Source organism: Bombina bombina, chromosome 11 (assembly GCF_027579735.1).
Source record: "Bombina bombina isolate aBomBom1 chromosome 11, aBomBom1.pri, whole genome shotgun sequence".
Lineage (NCBI taxonomy): Eukaryota > Metazoa > Chordata > Amphibia > Anura > Bombinatoridae > Bombina > Bombina bombina.
The window spans coordinates 3,335,189-3,350,293 of NC_069509.1; the positions used below are offsets into that span (position 1 = coordinate 3,335,189).

The 15,105-nt window shown below is 50.9% G+C and overlaps 1 protein-coding gene across 1 annotated transcript in view; it reads right to left on the reverse strand.

The window, feature by feature from the left end:
• Positions 1–15,105, reverse strand: part of RUSF1 (RUS family member 1) — a gene marked incomplete at its 5' end in the record, with an annotated part of 166,614 nt that overhangs the window by 960 nt on the left and 150,549 nt on the right. The window contains 2 exon segments of the mRNA XM_053694386.1: positions 2,314–2,385; positions 14,617–14,715. Of these exon segments, the coding sequence (XP_053550361.1) occupies positions 2,314–2,385; positions 14,617–14,715 (171 nt within the window).

Consider the following 15,105-nt stretch of genomic DNA (forward strand, 5'->3'; position numbering starts at 1 on the left):
AGGGATCAGAGAGAAGTGGGGAGAGTACAGAGACAGTTTGTACAGAGAGAGAGACTGCCTGGATCAGAGAGAAGTGGGGTTAGTACAGAGACAGTTTGTACAGAGAGAGAGAGACTGCCTGGATCAGAGAGAAGTGGGGAGAGTACAGAGACAGTTTGTACAGAGAGAGAGAGACTGCCTGGATCAGAGAGAAGTGGGGTTAGTACAGAGACAGTTTGTACAGAGAGAGAGAGACTGCCTGGATCAGAGAGAAGTGGGGAGAGTACAGAGACAGTTTGTACAGAGAGAGAGAGACTGCCTGGATCAGAGAGAAGTGGGGAGAGTACAGAGACAGTTTGTACAGAGAGAGAGAGACTGCCTGGATCAGAGAGAAGTGGGGTTAGTACAGAGACAGTTTGTACAGAGAGAGAGAGACTGCCTGGATCAGAGAGAAGTGGGGTTAGTACAGAGACAGTTTGTACAGAGAGAGAGAGACTGCCTGGATCAGAGAGAAGTGAGGAGAGTACAGAGACAGTTTGTACAGAGAGAGAGAGACTGCCTGGATCAGTGGGAGAGTACAGGATCAGAGAGAAGTGAGGAGAGTACAGAGACAGTTTGGTACAGAGGAGAGAGAGACTGCCTGGATCAGAGAGAAGTGGGGTAGTACAGAGACAGTTTGTACAGAGAGAGGAGAGAGACTGCCTGGATCAGATGAGAAGTGGGTTAGGTACAGAGACAGTTTGTACAGAGAGAGAGAGAGACTGCCTGGATCAGAGAGAAGTGAGGAGAGTACAGAGACAGTTTGTAGCGAGAGAGAGAGACTGCCTGGATCAGAGAGAAGTGGGGAGAGTACAGAGACAGTTTGTACAGAGAGAGAGACTGCCTGGATCAGAGAGAAGTGGGGTTAGTACAGAGACAGTTTGTAGCGAGAGAGAGAGAGACTGCCTGGATCAGAGAGAAGTGGGGTTAGTACAGAGACAGTTTGTACAGAGAGAGAGAGACTGTCTGGATCAGAGAGAAGTGGGGTAGTACAGAGACAGTTTGTACAGAGAGAGAGAGACTGCCTGGATCAGAGAGAAGTGGGGAGAGTACAGAGACAGTTTGTACAGAGAGAGAGAGAGAGACTGCCTGGATCAGAGAGAAGTGAGGAGAGTACAGAGACAGTTTGTACAGAGAGAGAGAGACGTGGCCTGGATCAGAGAGAAGTGGGGTTAGTACTGAGACAGTTTTGTACAGAGAGAGAGAGAGTCTGGCCTGATCAGAGAGAAGTGGGGTTAGTACAGAGATCAGTTTGTACAGAGTAGAGAGACTGCCTGGATAGGAGAGAAGTGGTGGAGAGGTACAGAGACAGTTTGTACAGAGAGAGAGAGACTGCCTGGATCAGAGAGAAGTGGGGTTAGTACAGAGACAGTTTGTACAGAGAGAGAGAGACTGCCTGGATCAGAGAGAAGTGGGAGAGTACAGAGACAGTTTGTACAGAGAGAGAGAGACTGCCTGGATCAGAGAGAAGTGGGGTTAGTACAGAGACAGTTTGTACAGAGAGAGAGAGACTGCCTGGATCAGAGAGAAGTGGGGTTAGTACAGAGACAGTTTGTACAGAGAGAGAGAGACTGCCTGGATCAGAGAGAAGTGGGGAGAGTACAGAGACAGTTTGTACAGAGAGAGAGAGACTGCCTGGATCAGAGAGAAGTGGGGTTAGTACAGAGACAGTTTGTACAGAGAGAGAGAGACTGCCTGGATCAGAGAGAAGTGGGGTTAGTACAGAGACAGTTTGTACAGAGAGAGAGAGACTGCCTGGATCAGAGAGAAGTGGGGTTAGTACAGAGACAGTTTGTACTGAGAGAGACTGCCTGGATCAGAGAGAAGTGGGGAGAGTACAGAGACAGTTTGTACAGAGAGAGACTGCCTGGATCAGAGAGAAGTGGGGAGAGTACAGAGACAGTTTGTACAGAGAGAGAGAGACTGCCTGGATCAGAGAGAAGTGGGGAGAGTACAGAGACAGTTTGTAGCGAGAGACTGCCTGGATCAGAGAGAAGTGGGGAGAGTACAGAGACAGTTTGTACAGAGAGAGAGAGACTGCCTGGATCAGAGAGAAGTGGGGAGAGTACAGAGACAGTTTGGAGCTGGATATCAGACAGAAACGTGGCAAGAAACTACAGAGAATGAGAAAAAAAGGGTACAGCTGAGAATAATGAAAGCAAAACAAAAAAAAAGAGACAGGCTGAAAGCAAAGAGCACAATTAGACCGTAAACACGACACAAGAGACATCACCATAAGAGGATTCAGAGGTCACTAATCTCTGGGTGAGTGTATCGGCCTTCAGCGCCCCTTACCCTTCAGGAACTCTGGGAATAAGTCATTCAGTAATGCGTGCGTCTGTGCAAGCGTGCTGAAGCGAGCAGGATCTGAATGGGAAAAAAGACAATACGGCTATTGGCGAGCCAGGCTGGCACATATGGGAGGGTAATCTCTACACTAAAGCTAAAATAAACCGTGCGCGCTACCTGATTAACCCCTGCACTGCCGTCTAATTACCAAAGCCATATCTGTCTGCTATTTGTGTCATAACTGCACAAGCGCTATGTGAACAGGTTATTGATTTATTTTATGTGATCACATTTGGTGGTGAAATCAATAACAACCAAGGGCTAACAATTCTCTGCTAGTGAAGGAGTGAAATTCTTACTATTCTGCCCTTAAAGGGACATGAAACTAATTTAAAAAACAATAATTTACTTCTATTATCAAATCTGCTTTGTTCTCATGTTATTATTTGTTGAAGAGATATCTAGATAGGAAGCGTGCACGTGTCTGGGGCACTGCAGGGCAGGAAATAGTGCTGTAGACACCAGCATATTCCTGACCGTACATCCCAGCTTTTTAACAAAGGATGGCAAGAACAGTAAGAATATTTGATAATAGAAGTAAATTGTATCTGAATTGAGAAAGAAAAGCTCTGGGTTTTATAAGCAGAATTACTTCTCTACTCTTTCCTCAAACCCATAACGTCCGTTCTGCACTTTAAATTCCCTCCTCCGCCCACCTCCTATTTCCACTTCTCTCTCAGATCAAGATTTTACCAATTACTCCATCAGAAAGAAACTCATCTCTCAACTCACGACCGATCTCCCACCCCCTCAACCAATCACAGATGTCTTAAACCCATAAAAGGCAAACAGACTCAGCTTTTTTACTCCTGTTACTGAGGAAGAAGATTCTGCCTTTAATATCCTCCTCTCGCCTCAATGCCTGCCCCCTTGTTCCCATCCCCTCACACCTACTGCCCTCTCTCTCTCCTACCCTTATATCCTCCTCTCGCCTCACTACCTGCTCCTTGTCCCCATCCCCTCACACCTACTGCCCTCTCTCTCTCCTATCCTTATATCCTCCTCTCGCCTCACTACCTGCCCCTTGTTCCCATCCCCTCACACCTACTGCCCTCTCTCTCTCCTACCCTTATATCCTCCTCTCACCTCAATGCCTGCCCCCTTGTTCCCATCCCCTCACACCTACTGCCCTCTCTCTCTCCTATCCTTATATCCTCCTCTCGCCTCACTACCTGCCCCCTTGTTCCCATCCCCTCACACCTACTGCCCTCTCTCTCTCTTACCCTTATATCCTCCTCTCACCTCACTACCTGCCCCCTTGTTCACATCCCCTCACACCTACTGCCCTCTCTCTCTCCTACCCTTATATCCTCCTCTCGCCTCACTACCTGCTCCTTGTCCCCATCCCCTCACACCTACTGCCCTCTCTCTCTCCTATCCTTATATCCTCCTCTCGCCTCACTACCTGTCCCTTGTTCCCATCCCCTCACACCTACTGCCCTCTCTCTCTCTTACCCTTATATCCTCCTCTCACCTCACTACCTGCCCCCTTGTTCCCATCCCCTCACACCTACTGCCCTCTCTCTCTCCTACCCTTATATCTTCCTCTCACCTCACTACCTGTCCCCTTGTTCCCATCCCCTCACACCTACTGCCCTCTCTCTCTCCTACCCTTATATCCTCCTCTCGCCTCACTACCTGTCCCCTTGTTCCCATCCCCTCACACCTACTGCCCTCTCTCTCTCCTACCCTTATATCCTCCTCTCGCCTCAATGCCTGCCCCCTTGTTCCCATCCCTTCACACCTACTGCCCTCTCTCTCTCCTACCCTTATATCCTCCTCTCACCTCACTACCTGTCCCTTGTTCCCATCCCCTCACACCTACTACCCTCTCTCTCTCTCTCCTACCCTTATATCTTCCTCTCACCTCACTACCTGTCCCCTTGTTCCTATCCCCTCACACCTACTGCCCTCTCTCTCCTACCCTTATATCCTCCTCTCGCCTCACTTCCTGCCCCCTTGTTCCCATCCCCTCACACCTACTGCCCTCTCTCTCCTACTCTTATATCCTCCTCTCGCCTCACTACCTGTCCCTTGTTCCCATCCCCTCACACCTACTGCCCTCTCTCTCTCCTACCCTTATATCCTCCTCTCGCCTCACTACCTGTCCCTTGTTCCCATCCCCTCACACCTACTGCCCTCTCTCCTACCCTTATATCCTCCTCTCACCTCACTACCTGTCCCCTTGTTCCCATCCCCTCACACCTACTGCCCTCCCTCTCTCCTACCCTTATATCCTTATCTCACCTCAATGCCTGCCCCCTTGTTCCCATCCCCTCAAACCTACTGCCCTCTCTCTCTCCTACCCTTATATCCTCCTCTCGCCTCACTACCTGCTCCTTGTTCCCATCCCCTCACACCTACTGCCCTCTCTCTCCTACCCTTATATCCTCCTCTCGCCTCACTACCTGCTCCTTGTTCCCATCCCCTCACACCTACTGCCCTCCCTCTCTCTCCTACCCTTATATCCTCCTCTCGCCTCACTACCTGCTCCTTGTTCCCATCCCCTCACACCTACTGCCCTCTCTCTCTCCTATCCTTATATCCTCCTCTCGCCTCACTACCTGCTCCTTGTTCCCATCCCCTCACACCTACTGCCCTCCCTCTCTCCTACCCTTATATCCTCCTCTCGCCTCACTACCTGCTCCTTGTTCCCATCCCCTCACACCTACTGCCCTCTCTCTCTCCTACCCTTATATCCTCCTCTCGCCTCACTACCTGCCCCCTTGTTCCCATCCCCTCACACCTACTGCCCTCTCTCTCTCCTACCCTTATATCCTCCTCTCACCTCACTACCTGTCCCCTTGTTCCCATCCCCTCACACCTACTGCCCTCTCTCTCTCCTACCCTTATATCCTCCTCTCGCCTCAATGCCTGCCCCCTTGTTCCCATCCCCTCACACCTACTGCCCTCTCTCTCTCCTACCCTTATATCCTCCTATCACCTCACTACATGTCCCCTTGTTCCCATCCCCTCACACCTACTGCCCTCTCTCTCTCCTACCCTTATATCCTCCTCTCGCCTCACTACCTGCCCCCTTGTTCCCATCCCCTCACACCTACTGCCCTCTCTCTCTCCTACCCTTATATCCTCCTCTCGCCTCACTACCTGCCCCTTGTTCCCATCCCCTCACACCTACTGCCCTCTCTCTCTCTTACCCTTATATCCTCCTCTCACCTCACTACCTGCCCCCTTGTTCCCATCCCCTAACACCTACTGCCCTCTCTCTCTCCTACCCTTATATCCTCCTCTCACCTCACTACCTGTCCCCTTGTTCCCATCCCCTCACACCTACTGCCCTCCCTCTCTCCTACCCTTATATCCTCCTCTCACCTCAATGCCTGCCCCCTTGTTCCCATCCCCTTACACCTACTGCCCTCTCTCTCTCTTACCCTTATATCCTCCTCTCACCTCACTACCTGTCCCCTTGTTCCCATCCCCTCACACCTACTGCCCTCCCTCTCTCCTACCCTTATATCCTCCTCTCACCTCAATGCCTGCCCCCTTGTTCCCATCCCCTCACACCTACTGCCCTCTCTCTCTCTTACCCTTATATCCTCCTCTCGCCTCACTACCTGCTCCTTGTTCCCATCCCCTCACACCTACTGCCCTCTCTCTCCTACCCTTATATCCTCCTCTCGCCTCACTACCTGCTCCTTGTTCCCATCCCCTCACACCTACTGCCCTCCCTCTCTCTCCTACCCTTATATCCTCCTCTCGCCTCACTACCTGCTCCTTGTTCCCATCCCCTCACACCTACTGCCCTCTCTCTCTCCTACCCTTATATCCTCCTCTCGCCTCACTACCTGCCCCCTTGTTCCCATCCCCTCACACCTACTGCCCTCTCTCTCTCTCTCCTACCCTTATATCCTCCTCTCACCTCACTACCTGTCCCCTTGTTCCCATCCCCTCACACCTACTGCCCTCCCTCTCTCCTACCCTTATATCCTCCTCTCGCCTCACTACCTGCTCCTTGTTCCCATCCCCTCACACCTACTGCCCTCTCTCTCCTACCCTTATATCCTCCTCTCGCCTCACTACCTGCCCCCTTGTTCCCATCCCCTCACACCTACTGCCCTCTCTCTCTCTCCTACCCTTATATCCTCCTCTCACCTCACTACCTGCCCCCTTGTTCCCATCCCCTCACACCTACTGCCCTCTCTCTCTCTCCTACCCTTATATCCTCCTCTCACCTCACTACCTGTCCCCTTGTTCCCATCCCCTCACACTTACTGCCCTCTCTCTCTCCTACCCTTATATCCTCCTCTCGCCTCACTACCTGCCCCCTTGTTCCCATCCCCTCACACCTACTACCCTCTCTCTCTCTCTCTCCTACCCTTATTTCCTCCTCTCACCTCACTACCTGCCCCCTTGTTCCCATCCCCTCACACCTACTGCCCTCTCTCTCTCCTACCCTTATATCCTCCTCTCGCCTCACTACCTGTCCCCTTGTTCCCATCCCCTCACACCTACTGCCCTCTCTCTCTCTCCTACCCATATATCTTCCTCTCACCTCACTACCTGTCCCCTTGTTCCCATCCCCTCACACCTACTACCCTCTCTCTCTCTCCTACCCTTATATCTTCCTCTCACCTCACTACCTGTCCCCTTGTTCCCATCCCCTCACACCTACTGCCCTCTCTCTCCTACCCTTATATCCTCCTCTCGCCTCACTACCTGCCCCCTTGTTCCCATCCCCTCACACCTACTGCCCTCTCTCTCCTACCCTTATATCCTCCTCTCTTCTCACTACCTGTCCCTTGTTCCCATCTCCTCACACCTACTGCCCTCTCTCTCTCCTACCCTTATATCCTCCTCTCACCTCAATGCCTGCCCCCTTGTTCCCATCCCCTCACACCTACTGCTCTCTCTCTCTCGTACCCTTATATCCTCCTCTCACCTCACTACCTGTCCCCTTGTTCCCATCTCCTCACACCTACTGCCCTCTCTCTCTCCTACCCTTATATCCTCCTCTCGCCTCACTACCTGTCCCCTTGTTCCCATCCCCTCACACCTACTGCCCTCTCTCTCTCTCCTACCCTTATATCCTCCTCTCGCCTCACTACCTGTCCCTTGTTCCCATCTCCTCACACCTACTGCCCTCTCTCTCTCTCCTACCCTTATATCCTCCTCTCACCTCACTACCTGTCCCCTTGTTCCCATCTCCTCACACCTACTGCCCTCTCTCTCTCTCCTACCCTTATATCCTCCTCTCACCTCACTACCTGTCCCCTTGTTCCCATCCCCTCACACCTACTGCCCCCTCTCTCCTACCCTTATATCCTCCTCTCGCCTCACTACCTGCCCCCTTGTTCCCATCTCCTCACACCTACTGCCCTCTCTCTCTCCTACCCTTATTTCCTCCTCTCACCTCACTACCTGTCCCCTTGTTCCCATCCCCTCACACCTACTGCCCTCCCTCTCTCCTACCCTTATATCCTCCTCTCACCTCAATGCCTGCCCCCTTGTTCCCATCCCCTCAAACCTACTGCCCTCTCTCTCTCCTACCCTTATATCCTCCTCTCACCTCACTACCTGTCCCCTTGTTCCCATCCCCTCACACCTACTGCCCCCTCTCTCCTACCCTTATATCCTCCTCTCGCCTCACTACCTGTCCCCTTGTTCCTATCCCCTCACACCTACTGCCCTCTCTCTCTCCTACCCTTATATCCTCCTCTCACCTCACTACCTGTCCCCTTGTTCCCATCTCCTCACACCTACTGCCCTCTCTCTCTCCTACCCTTATATCCTCCTCTCACCTCACTACCTGCCCCCTTGTTCCCATCTCCTCACACCTACTGCCCTCTCTCTCTCCTACCCTTATATCCTCCTCTCACCTCACTACCTGTCCCCTTGTTCCCATCCCCTCACACCTACTGCCCCCTCTCTCCTACCCTTATATCCTCCTCTCGCCTCACTACCTGTCCCCTTGTTCCTATCCCCTCACACCTACTGCCCTCTCTCTCCTACCCTTATATCCTCCTCTCGCCTCACTACCTGTCCCTTGTTCCCATCCCCTCACACCTACTGCCCTCTCTCTCTCCTACCCTTATATCCTCCTATCACCTCACTACCTGCCCCCTTGTTCCCATCCCTTCACACCTACTGCCCTCTCTCTCTCTCCTACCCTTATATCCTCCTCTCACCTCACTACCTGCCCCTTGTTCCCATCCCCTCACACCTACTGCCCTCTCTCTCTCCTACCCTTATATCCTCCTCTCACCTCAATGCCTGCCCCCTTGTTCCCATCCCCTCACACCTACTGCCCTCTCTCTCCTACCCTTATATCCTCCTCTCGCCTCACTACCTGCCCCCTTGTTCCCATCCCCTCACACCTACTGCCCTCTCTCTCCTACCCTTATATCCTCCTCTCGCCTCACTACCTGTCCCTTGTTCCCATCTCCTCACACCTACTGCCCTCTCTCTCTCCTACCCTTATATCCTCCTCTCACCTCAATGCCTGCCCCCTTGTTCCCATCCCCTCACACCTACTGCTCTCTCTCTCTCGTACCCTTATATCCTCCTCTCACCTCACTACCTGTCCCCTTGTTCCCATCTCCTCACACCTACTGCCCTCTCTCTCTCCTACCCTTATATCCTCCTCTCGCCTCACTACCTGTCCCCTTGTTCCCATCCCCTCACACCTACTGCCCTCTCTCTCTCTCCTACCCTTATATCCTCCTCTCGCCTCACTACCTGTCCCTTGTTCCCATCTCCTCACACCTACTGCCCTCTCTCTCTCTCCTACCCTTATATCCTCCTCTCACCTCACTACCTGTCCCCTTGTTCCCATCTCCTCACACCTACTGCCCTCTCTCTCTCTCCTACCCTTATATCCTCCTCTCACCTCACTACCTGTCCCCTTGTTCCCATCCCCTCACACCTACTGCCCCCTTTCTCCTACCCTTATATCCTCCTCTCGCCTCACTACCTGCCCCCTTGTTCCCATCTCCTCACACCTACTGCCCTCTCTCTCTCCTACCCTTATTTCCTCCTCTCACCTCACTACCTGTCCCCTTGTTCCCATCCCCTCACACCTACTGCCCTCCCTCTCTCCTACCCTTATATCCTCCTCTCACCTCAATGCCTGCCCCCTTGTTCCCATCCCCTCAAACCTACTGCCCTCTCTCTCTCCTACCCTTATATCCTCCTCTCACCTCACTACCTGTCCCCTTGTTCCCATCCCCTCACACCTACTGCCCCCTCTCTCCTACCCTTATATCCTCCTCTCGCCTCACTACCTGCTCCTTGTTCCCATCCCCTCACACCTACTGCCCTCCCTCTCTCCTACCCTTATATCCTCCTCTCGCCTCACTACCTGCTCCTTGTTCCCATCCCCTCACACCTACTGCCCTCTCTCTCTCCTACCCTTATATCCTCCTCTCGCCTCACTACCTGCCCCCTTGTTCCCATCCCCTCACACCTACTGCCCTCTCTCTCTCCTACCCTTATATCCTCCTCTCACCTCACTACCTGTCCCCTTGTTCCCATCCCCTCACACCTACTGCCCTCTCTCTCTCCTACCCTTATATCCTCCTCTCGCCTCAATGCCTGCCCCCTTGTTCCCATCCCCTCACACCTACTGCCCTCTCTCTCTCCTACCCTTATATCCTCCTATCACCTCACTACATGTCCCCTTGTTCCCATCCCCTCACACCTACTGCCCTCTCTCTCTCCTACCCTTATATCCTCCTCTCGCCTCACTACCTGCCCCCTTGTTCCCATCCCCTCACACCTACTGCCCTCTCTCTCTCCTACCCTTATATCCTCCTCTCGCCTCACTACCTGCCCCTTGTTCCCATCCCCTCACACCTACTGCCCTCTCTCTCTCTTACCCTTATATCCTCCTCTCACCTCACTACCTGCCCCCTTGTTCCCATCCCCTAACACCTACTGCCCTCTCTCTCTCCTACCCTTATATCCTCCTCTCACCTCACTACCTGTCCCCTTGTTCCCATCCCCTCACACCTACTGCCCTCCCTCTCTCCTACCCTTATATCCTCCTCTCACCTCAATGCCTGCCCCCTTGTTCCCATCCCCTTACACCTACTGCCCTCTCTCTCTCTTACCCTTATATCCTCCTCTCACCTCACTACCTGTCCCCTTGTTCCCATCCCCTCACACCTACTGCCCTCCCTCTCTCCTACCCTTATATCCTCCTCTCACCTCAATGCCTGCCCCCTTGTTCCCATCCCCTCACACCTACTGCCCTCTCTCTCCTACCCTTATATCCTCCTCTCTTCTCACTACCTGTCCCTTGTTCCCATCTCCTCACACCTACTGCCCTCTCTCTCTCCTACCCTTATATCCTCCTCTCACCTCAATGCCTGCCCCCTTGTTCCCATCCCCTCACACCTACTGCTCTCTCTCTCTCTCTCTCTCTCCTACCCTTATATCCTCCTCTCGCCTCACTACCTGCTCCTTGTTCCCATCCCCTCACACCTACTGCCCTCTCTCTCCTACCCTTATATCCTCCTCTCGCCTCACTACCTGCTCCTTGTTCCCATCCCCTCACACCTACTGCCCTCCCTCTCTCTCCTACCCTTATATCCTCCTCTCGCCTCACTACCTGCTCCTTGTTCCCATCCCCTCACACCTACTGCCCTCTCTCTCTCCTACCCTTATATCCTCCTCTCGCCTCACTACCTGCCCCCTTGTTCCCATCCCCTCACACCTACTGCCCTCTCTCTCTCTCTCCTACCCTTATATCCTCCTCTCACCTCACTACCTGTCCCCTTGTTCCCATCCCCTCACACCTACTGCCCTCCCTCTCTCCTACCCTTATATCCTCCTCTCGCCTCACTACCTGCTCCTTGTTCCCATCCCCTCACACCTACTGCCCTCTCTCTCCTACCCTTATATCCTCCTCTCGCCTCACTACCTGCCCCCTTGTTCCCATCCCCTCACACCTACTGCCCTCTCTCTCTCTCCTACCCTTATATCCTCCTCTCACCTCACTACCTGCCCCCTTGTTCCCATCCCTTCACACCTACTGCCCTCTCTCTCTCCTACCCTTATATCCTCCTCTCACCTCACTACCTGTCCCCTTGTTCCCATCCCCTCACACATATTTATTCTCTTCCTCATCCGTTAAACATGCACTTGTCACACCTATCCTCAAAAAACCTTCTCTTGTTCCATCATCCCCTTCTAACTACCGCCCTATTTCCTTACTTCCTCACGTTAAACTCCCTCCTTGATCCATTGCAATATGGATTTCGCACACAACATCTCCACAGAAACTGTAATCATTAAGATTACTAATGACCTAATTACAGCACAAGCAAAAGGCCACTTATCGTTCTTGAGAAGTGTCTCTTACAAACCATGTGACATTGTTATGTTGCATCTCATTGTTTTATAAGAACACCAAGTGTGGTTCATCAGCTCTGATTGGGACCAAAACAATGTCCCTTAGTGATGTTGTGCTACTTTTTTTGTGCAAAGTATTTTACTGTTTTAGAAATGACTTTTATTCTACGGAGTGACTTCCTACATTGTGCATCTATATATCCTACTTATTCATATGTTTATTACTTATATATTGTTATTTGATGATTTCTTAGTACCAGAATTTTGTATTTATGAAAACATATTAGTACAAAGAGTTGGGGGACGGGACGGGGGGATGGCGTTGCTACTGGACGTAGTGGTCACCAGATAACTGAAGCAAAGGTGTTATGGGAAATACAGAGGCCGTACAACTGCATCTACAAGAATACAGTAGGTGTTAAAATTGGATCTGGGTCTAGTAGAATACAGGGGGGTTACAGCTGGGTCTAGTAGAATACAGGGGGGTTACAGCTGGGTCTAGTAGAATACAGGGGAGTTACAGCTGGGTCTAGTAGAATACAGGGGAGTTACAGCTGGGTCTAGTAGAATACAGGGGGGTTACAGCTGGGTCTAGTAGAATACAGGGGGGTTACAGCTGGATCTAGTAGAAATAAGGGGGGTTACAGCTGGATCTAGTAGAAATAAGGGGGGTTACAGCTGGATCTAGTAGAAATAAGGGGGGTTACAGCTGGATCTAGTAGAAATAAGGGGTGTTACAGCTGGATCTAGTAGAAATAAGGGGTGTTACAGCTGGATCTAGTAGAAATAAGGGGTGTTACAGCTGGATCTAGTAGAAATAAGGGGTGTTACAGCTGGATCTAGTAGAAATAAGGGGGGTTACAGCTGGATCTAGTAGAAATAAGGGGGGTTACAGCTGGATCTAGTAGAAATAAGGGGTGTTACAGCTGGATCTAGTAGAAATAAGGGGGGTTACAGCTGGATCTAGTAGAAATAAGGGGTGTTACAGCTGGATCTAGTAGAAATAAGGGGGGTTACAGCTGGGTCTAGTAGAAATAAGGGGGGTTACAGCTGGGTCTAGTAGAAATAAGGGGGGTTACAGCTGGGTCTAGTAGAATAGAGGGGTGTTACAGCTGGGTCTAGTAGAATAGAGGGGAGTTACAGCTGGGTCTAGTAGAATAGAGGGGAGTTACAGCTGGGTCTAGTAGAATACAGGGGAGTTACAGCTGGATCTAGTAGAATACAGGGGAGTTACAGCTGGATCTAGTAGAATACAGGGGGGTTACAGCTGGATCTAGTAGAATACAGGGGAGTTACAGCTGGATCTAGTAGAATACAGGGGGGTTACAGCTGGGTATAGTAGAATACAGGGGGGTTACAGCTGGATCTAGTAGAATACAGGGGGGTTACAGCTGGATCTAGTAGAATACAGGGGGGTTACAGCTGGGTATAGTAGAATACAGGGGGGTTACAGCTGGATCTAGTAGAATACAGGGGGGTTACAGCTGGGTCTAGTAGAATACAGGGGGATTAAAGCTGGATCTAGTAGAATACAGGGGGGTTACAGCTGGGTCTAGTAGAATACAGGGGGGTTACAGCTGGATCTGGTAGAATACAGGGGGGTTACAGCTGGATCTGGTAGAATACAGGGGGGTTACAGCTGGATCTAGTAGAATACAAGGGGGGGTTACAGCTGGATCTAGTAGAATACAGGGGGGGTTACAGCTGGATCTAGTAGAATACAGGGGGGGGGTTACAGCTGGATCTAGTAGAATACAGGGGGGGGGTTACAGCTGGGTCTAGTAGAATACAGGGGGATTAAAGCTGGATCTAGTAAAATACAGGGGGGTTACATCTGTATCTAGTAGAATACAGGGGGTTACAGCTGGATCTAGTAGAATACAGGGGGGTTACAGCTGGGTCTAGTAGAATACAGGGGGGTTACACCTGGGTCTAGTAGAATACAGGAGGGTTACATCTGTATCTAGTAGAATACAGGGGGGTTACATCTGTATCTAGTATAATACAGGGGGGTTACATCTGTATCTAGTATAATACAGGGGGGTTACATCTGTATCTAGTATAATACAGGGGGGTTACATCTGTATCTAGTATAATACAGGGGGGTTACATCTGTATCTAGTATAATACAGGGGGGTTACATCTGTATCTAGTAGAATACAGGGGGGTTACATCTGTATCTAGTAGAATACAGGGGGGTTACATCTGTATCTAGTATAATACAGGGGGGTTACATCTGTATCTAGTATAATAAAGGGGGGTTACATCTGTATCTAGTATAATACAGGGGGGTTACATCTGTATCTAGTAGAATACAGGGGGGTTACAGCTGGGTCTAGTAGAATACAGGGGGGTTACATCTGGATCTAGTAGAATACAGGGGGTTACATCTGGATCTAGTAAAATACAGGGGGGTTACAGCTGGATCTAGTAGAATACAGGGGGGTTACAGCTGGATCTAGTAGAATACAGGGGGGTTACATCTGGATCTAGTAGAATACAGGGGGGTTACAGCTGAATCTAGTAGAATACAAGGGGGTTACAGCTGGATCTAGTAGAATACAGGGGGGTTACAGCTGGATCTAGTAGAATACAGGGGGGTTACAGCTGGATCTAATATGGGTGGGTTACAGCTGGATCTAATATGGGTGGGTTACAGCTGGATCTAATATGGGTGGGTTACAGCTGGATCTAATATGGGTGGGTTACAGCTGGATCTAATATGGGTGGGTTACAGCTGGATCTAATATGGGTGGGTTACAGCTGGATCTAATATGGGTGGGTTACAGCTGGATCTAATATGGGTGGGTTACAGCTGGATCTAATATGGGTGGGTTACAGCTGGATCTAATATGGGTGGGTTACAGCTGGATCTAATATGGGTGGGGTACAGCTGGATATAGAGTGGTCACTCATGTCCTCTTGGGGATCCGTTACCTGTACTTGTTGTTCTGTGCTGCAGGATCAGAGCATGGACGTATGCCTGTATCATATCAACACTCCTTGCTCGCTCATGTAGTACCACTGCAAGGGCACCTGTGGGGGAGAGGTCACATTTATTGTGTGCATACTGCGGTACTTATCTCTCTTACAGTGCAGCAACATAGTAGATAAGGGTTGACATTTTTCATCCCTGCTTTTTTACAGTAAGAAGACAACGCACTTCCCACAGCCGCTCTACTGCACCGGTTACCACTAGCTTGTCAGGTAGAATTCCACCGTGTGGTTCCTCTTACATTCAAAACCATTTTGTTTCTAGCAATGACATCCCTGTAGCGTGTAATCTGTGTGACTTGTGTCTGTATGAAGATATATAATCCTGTGTGACTTGTGTCTGTATGAAGATATATAATCCTGTGTGACTTGTGTCTGTATGAAGATATATAATCCTGTGTGACTTGTGTCTGTATGAAGATATATAATCCT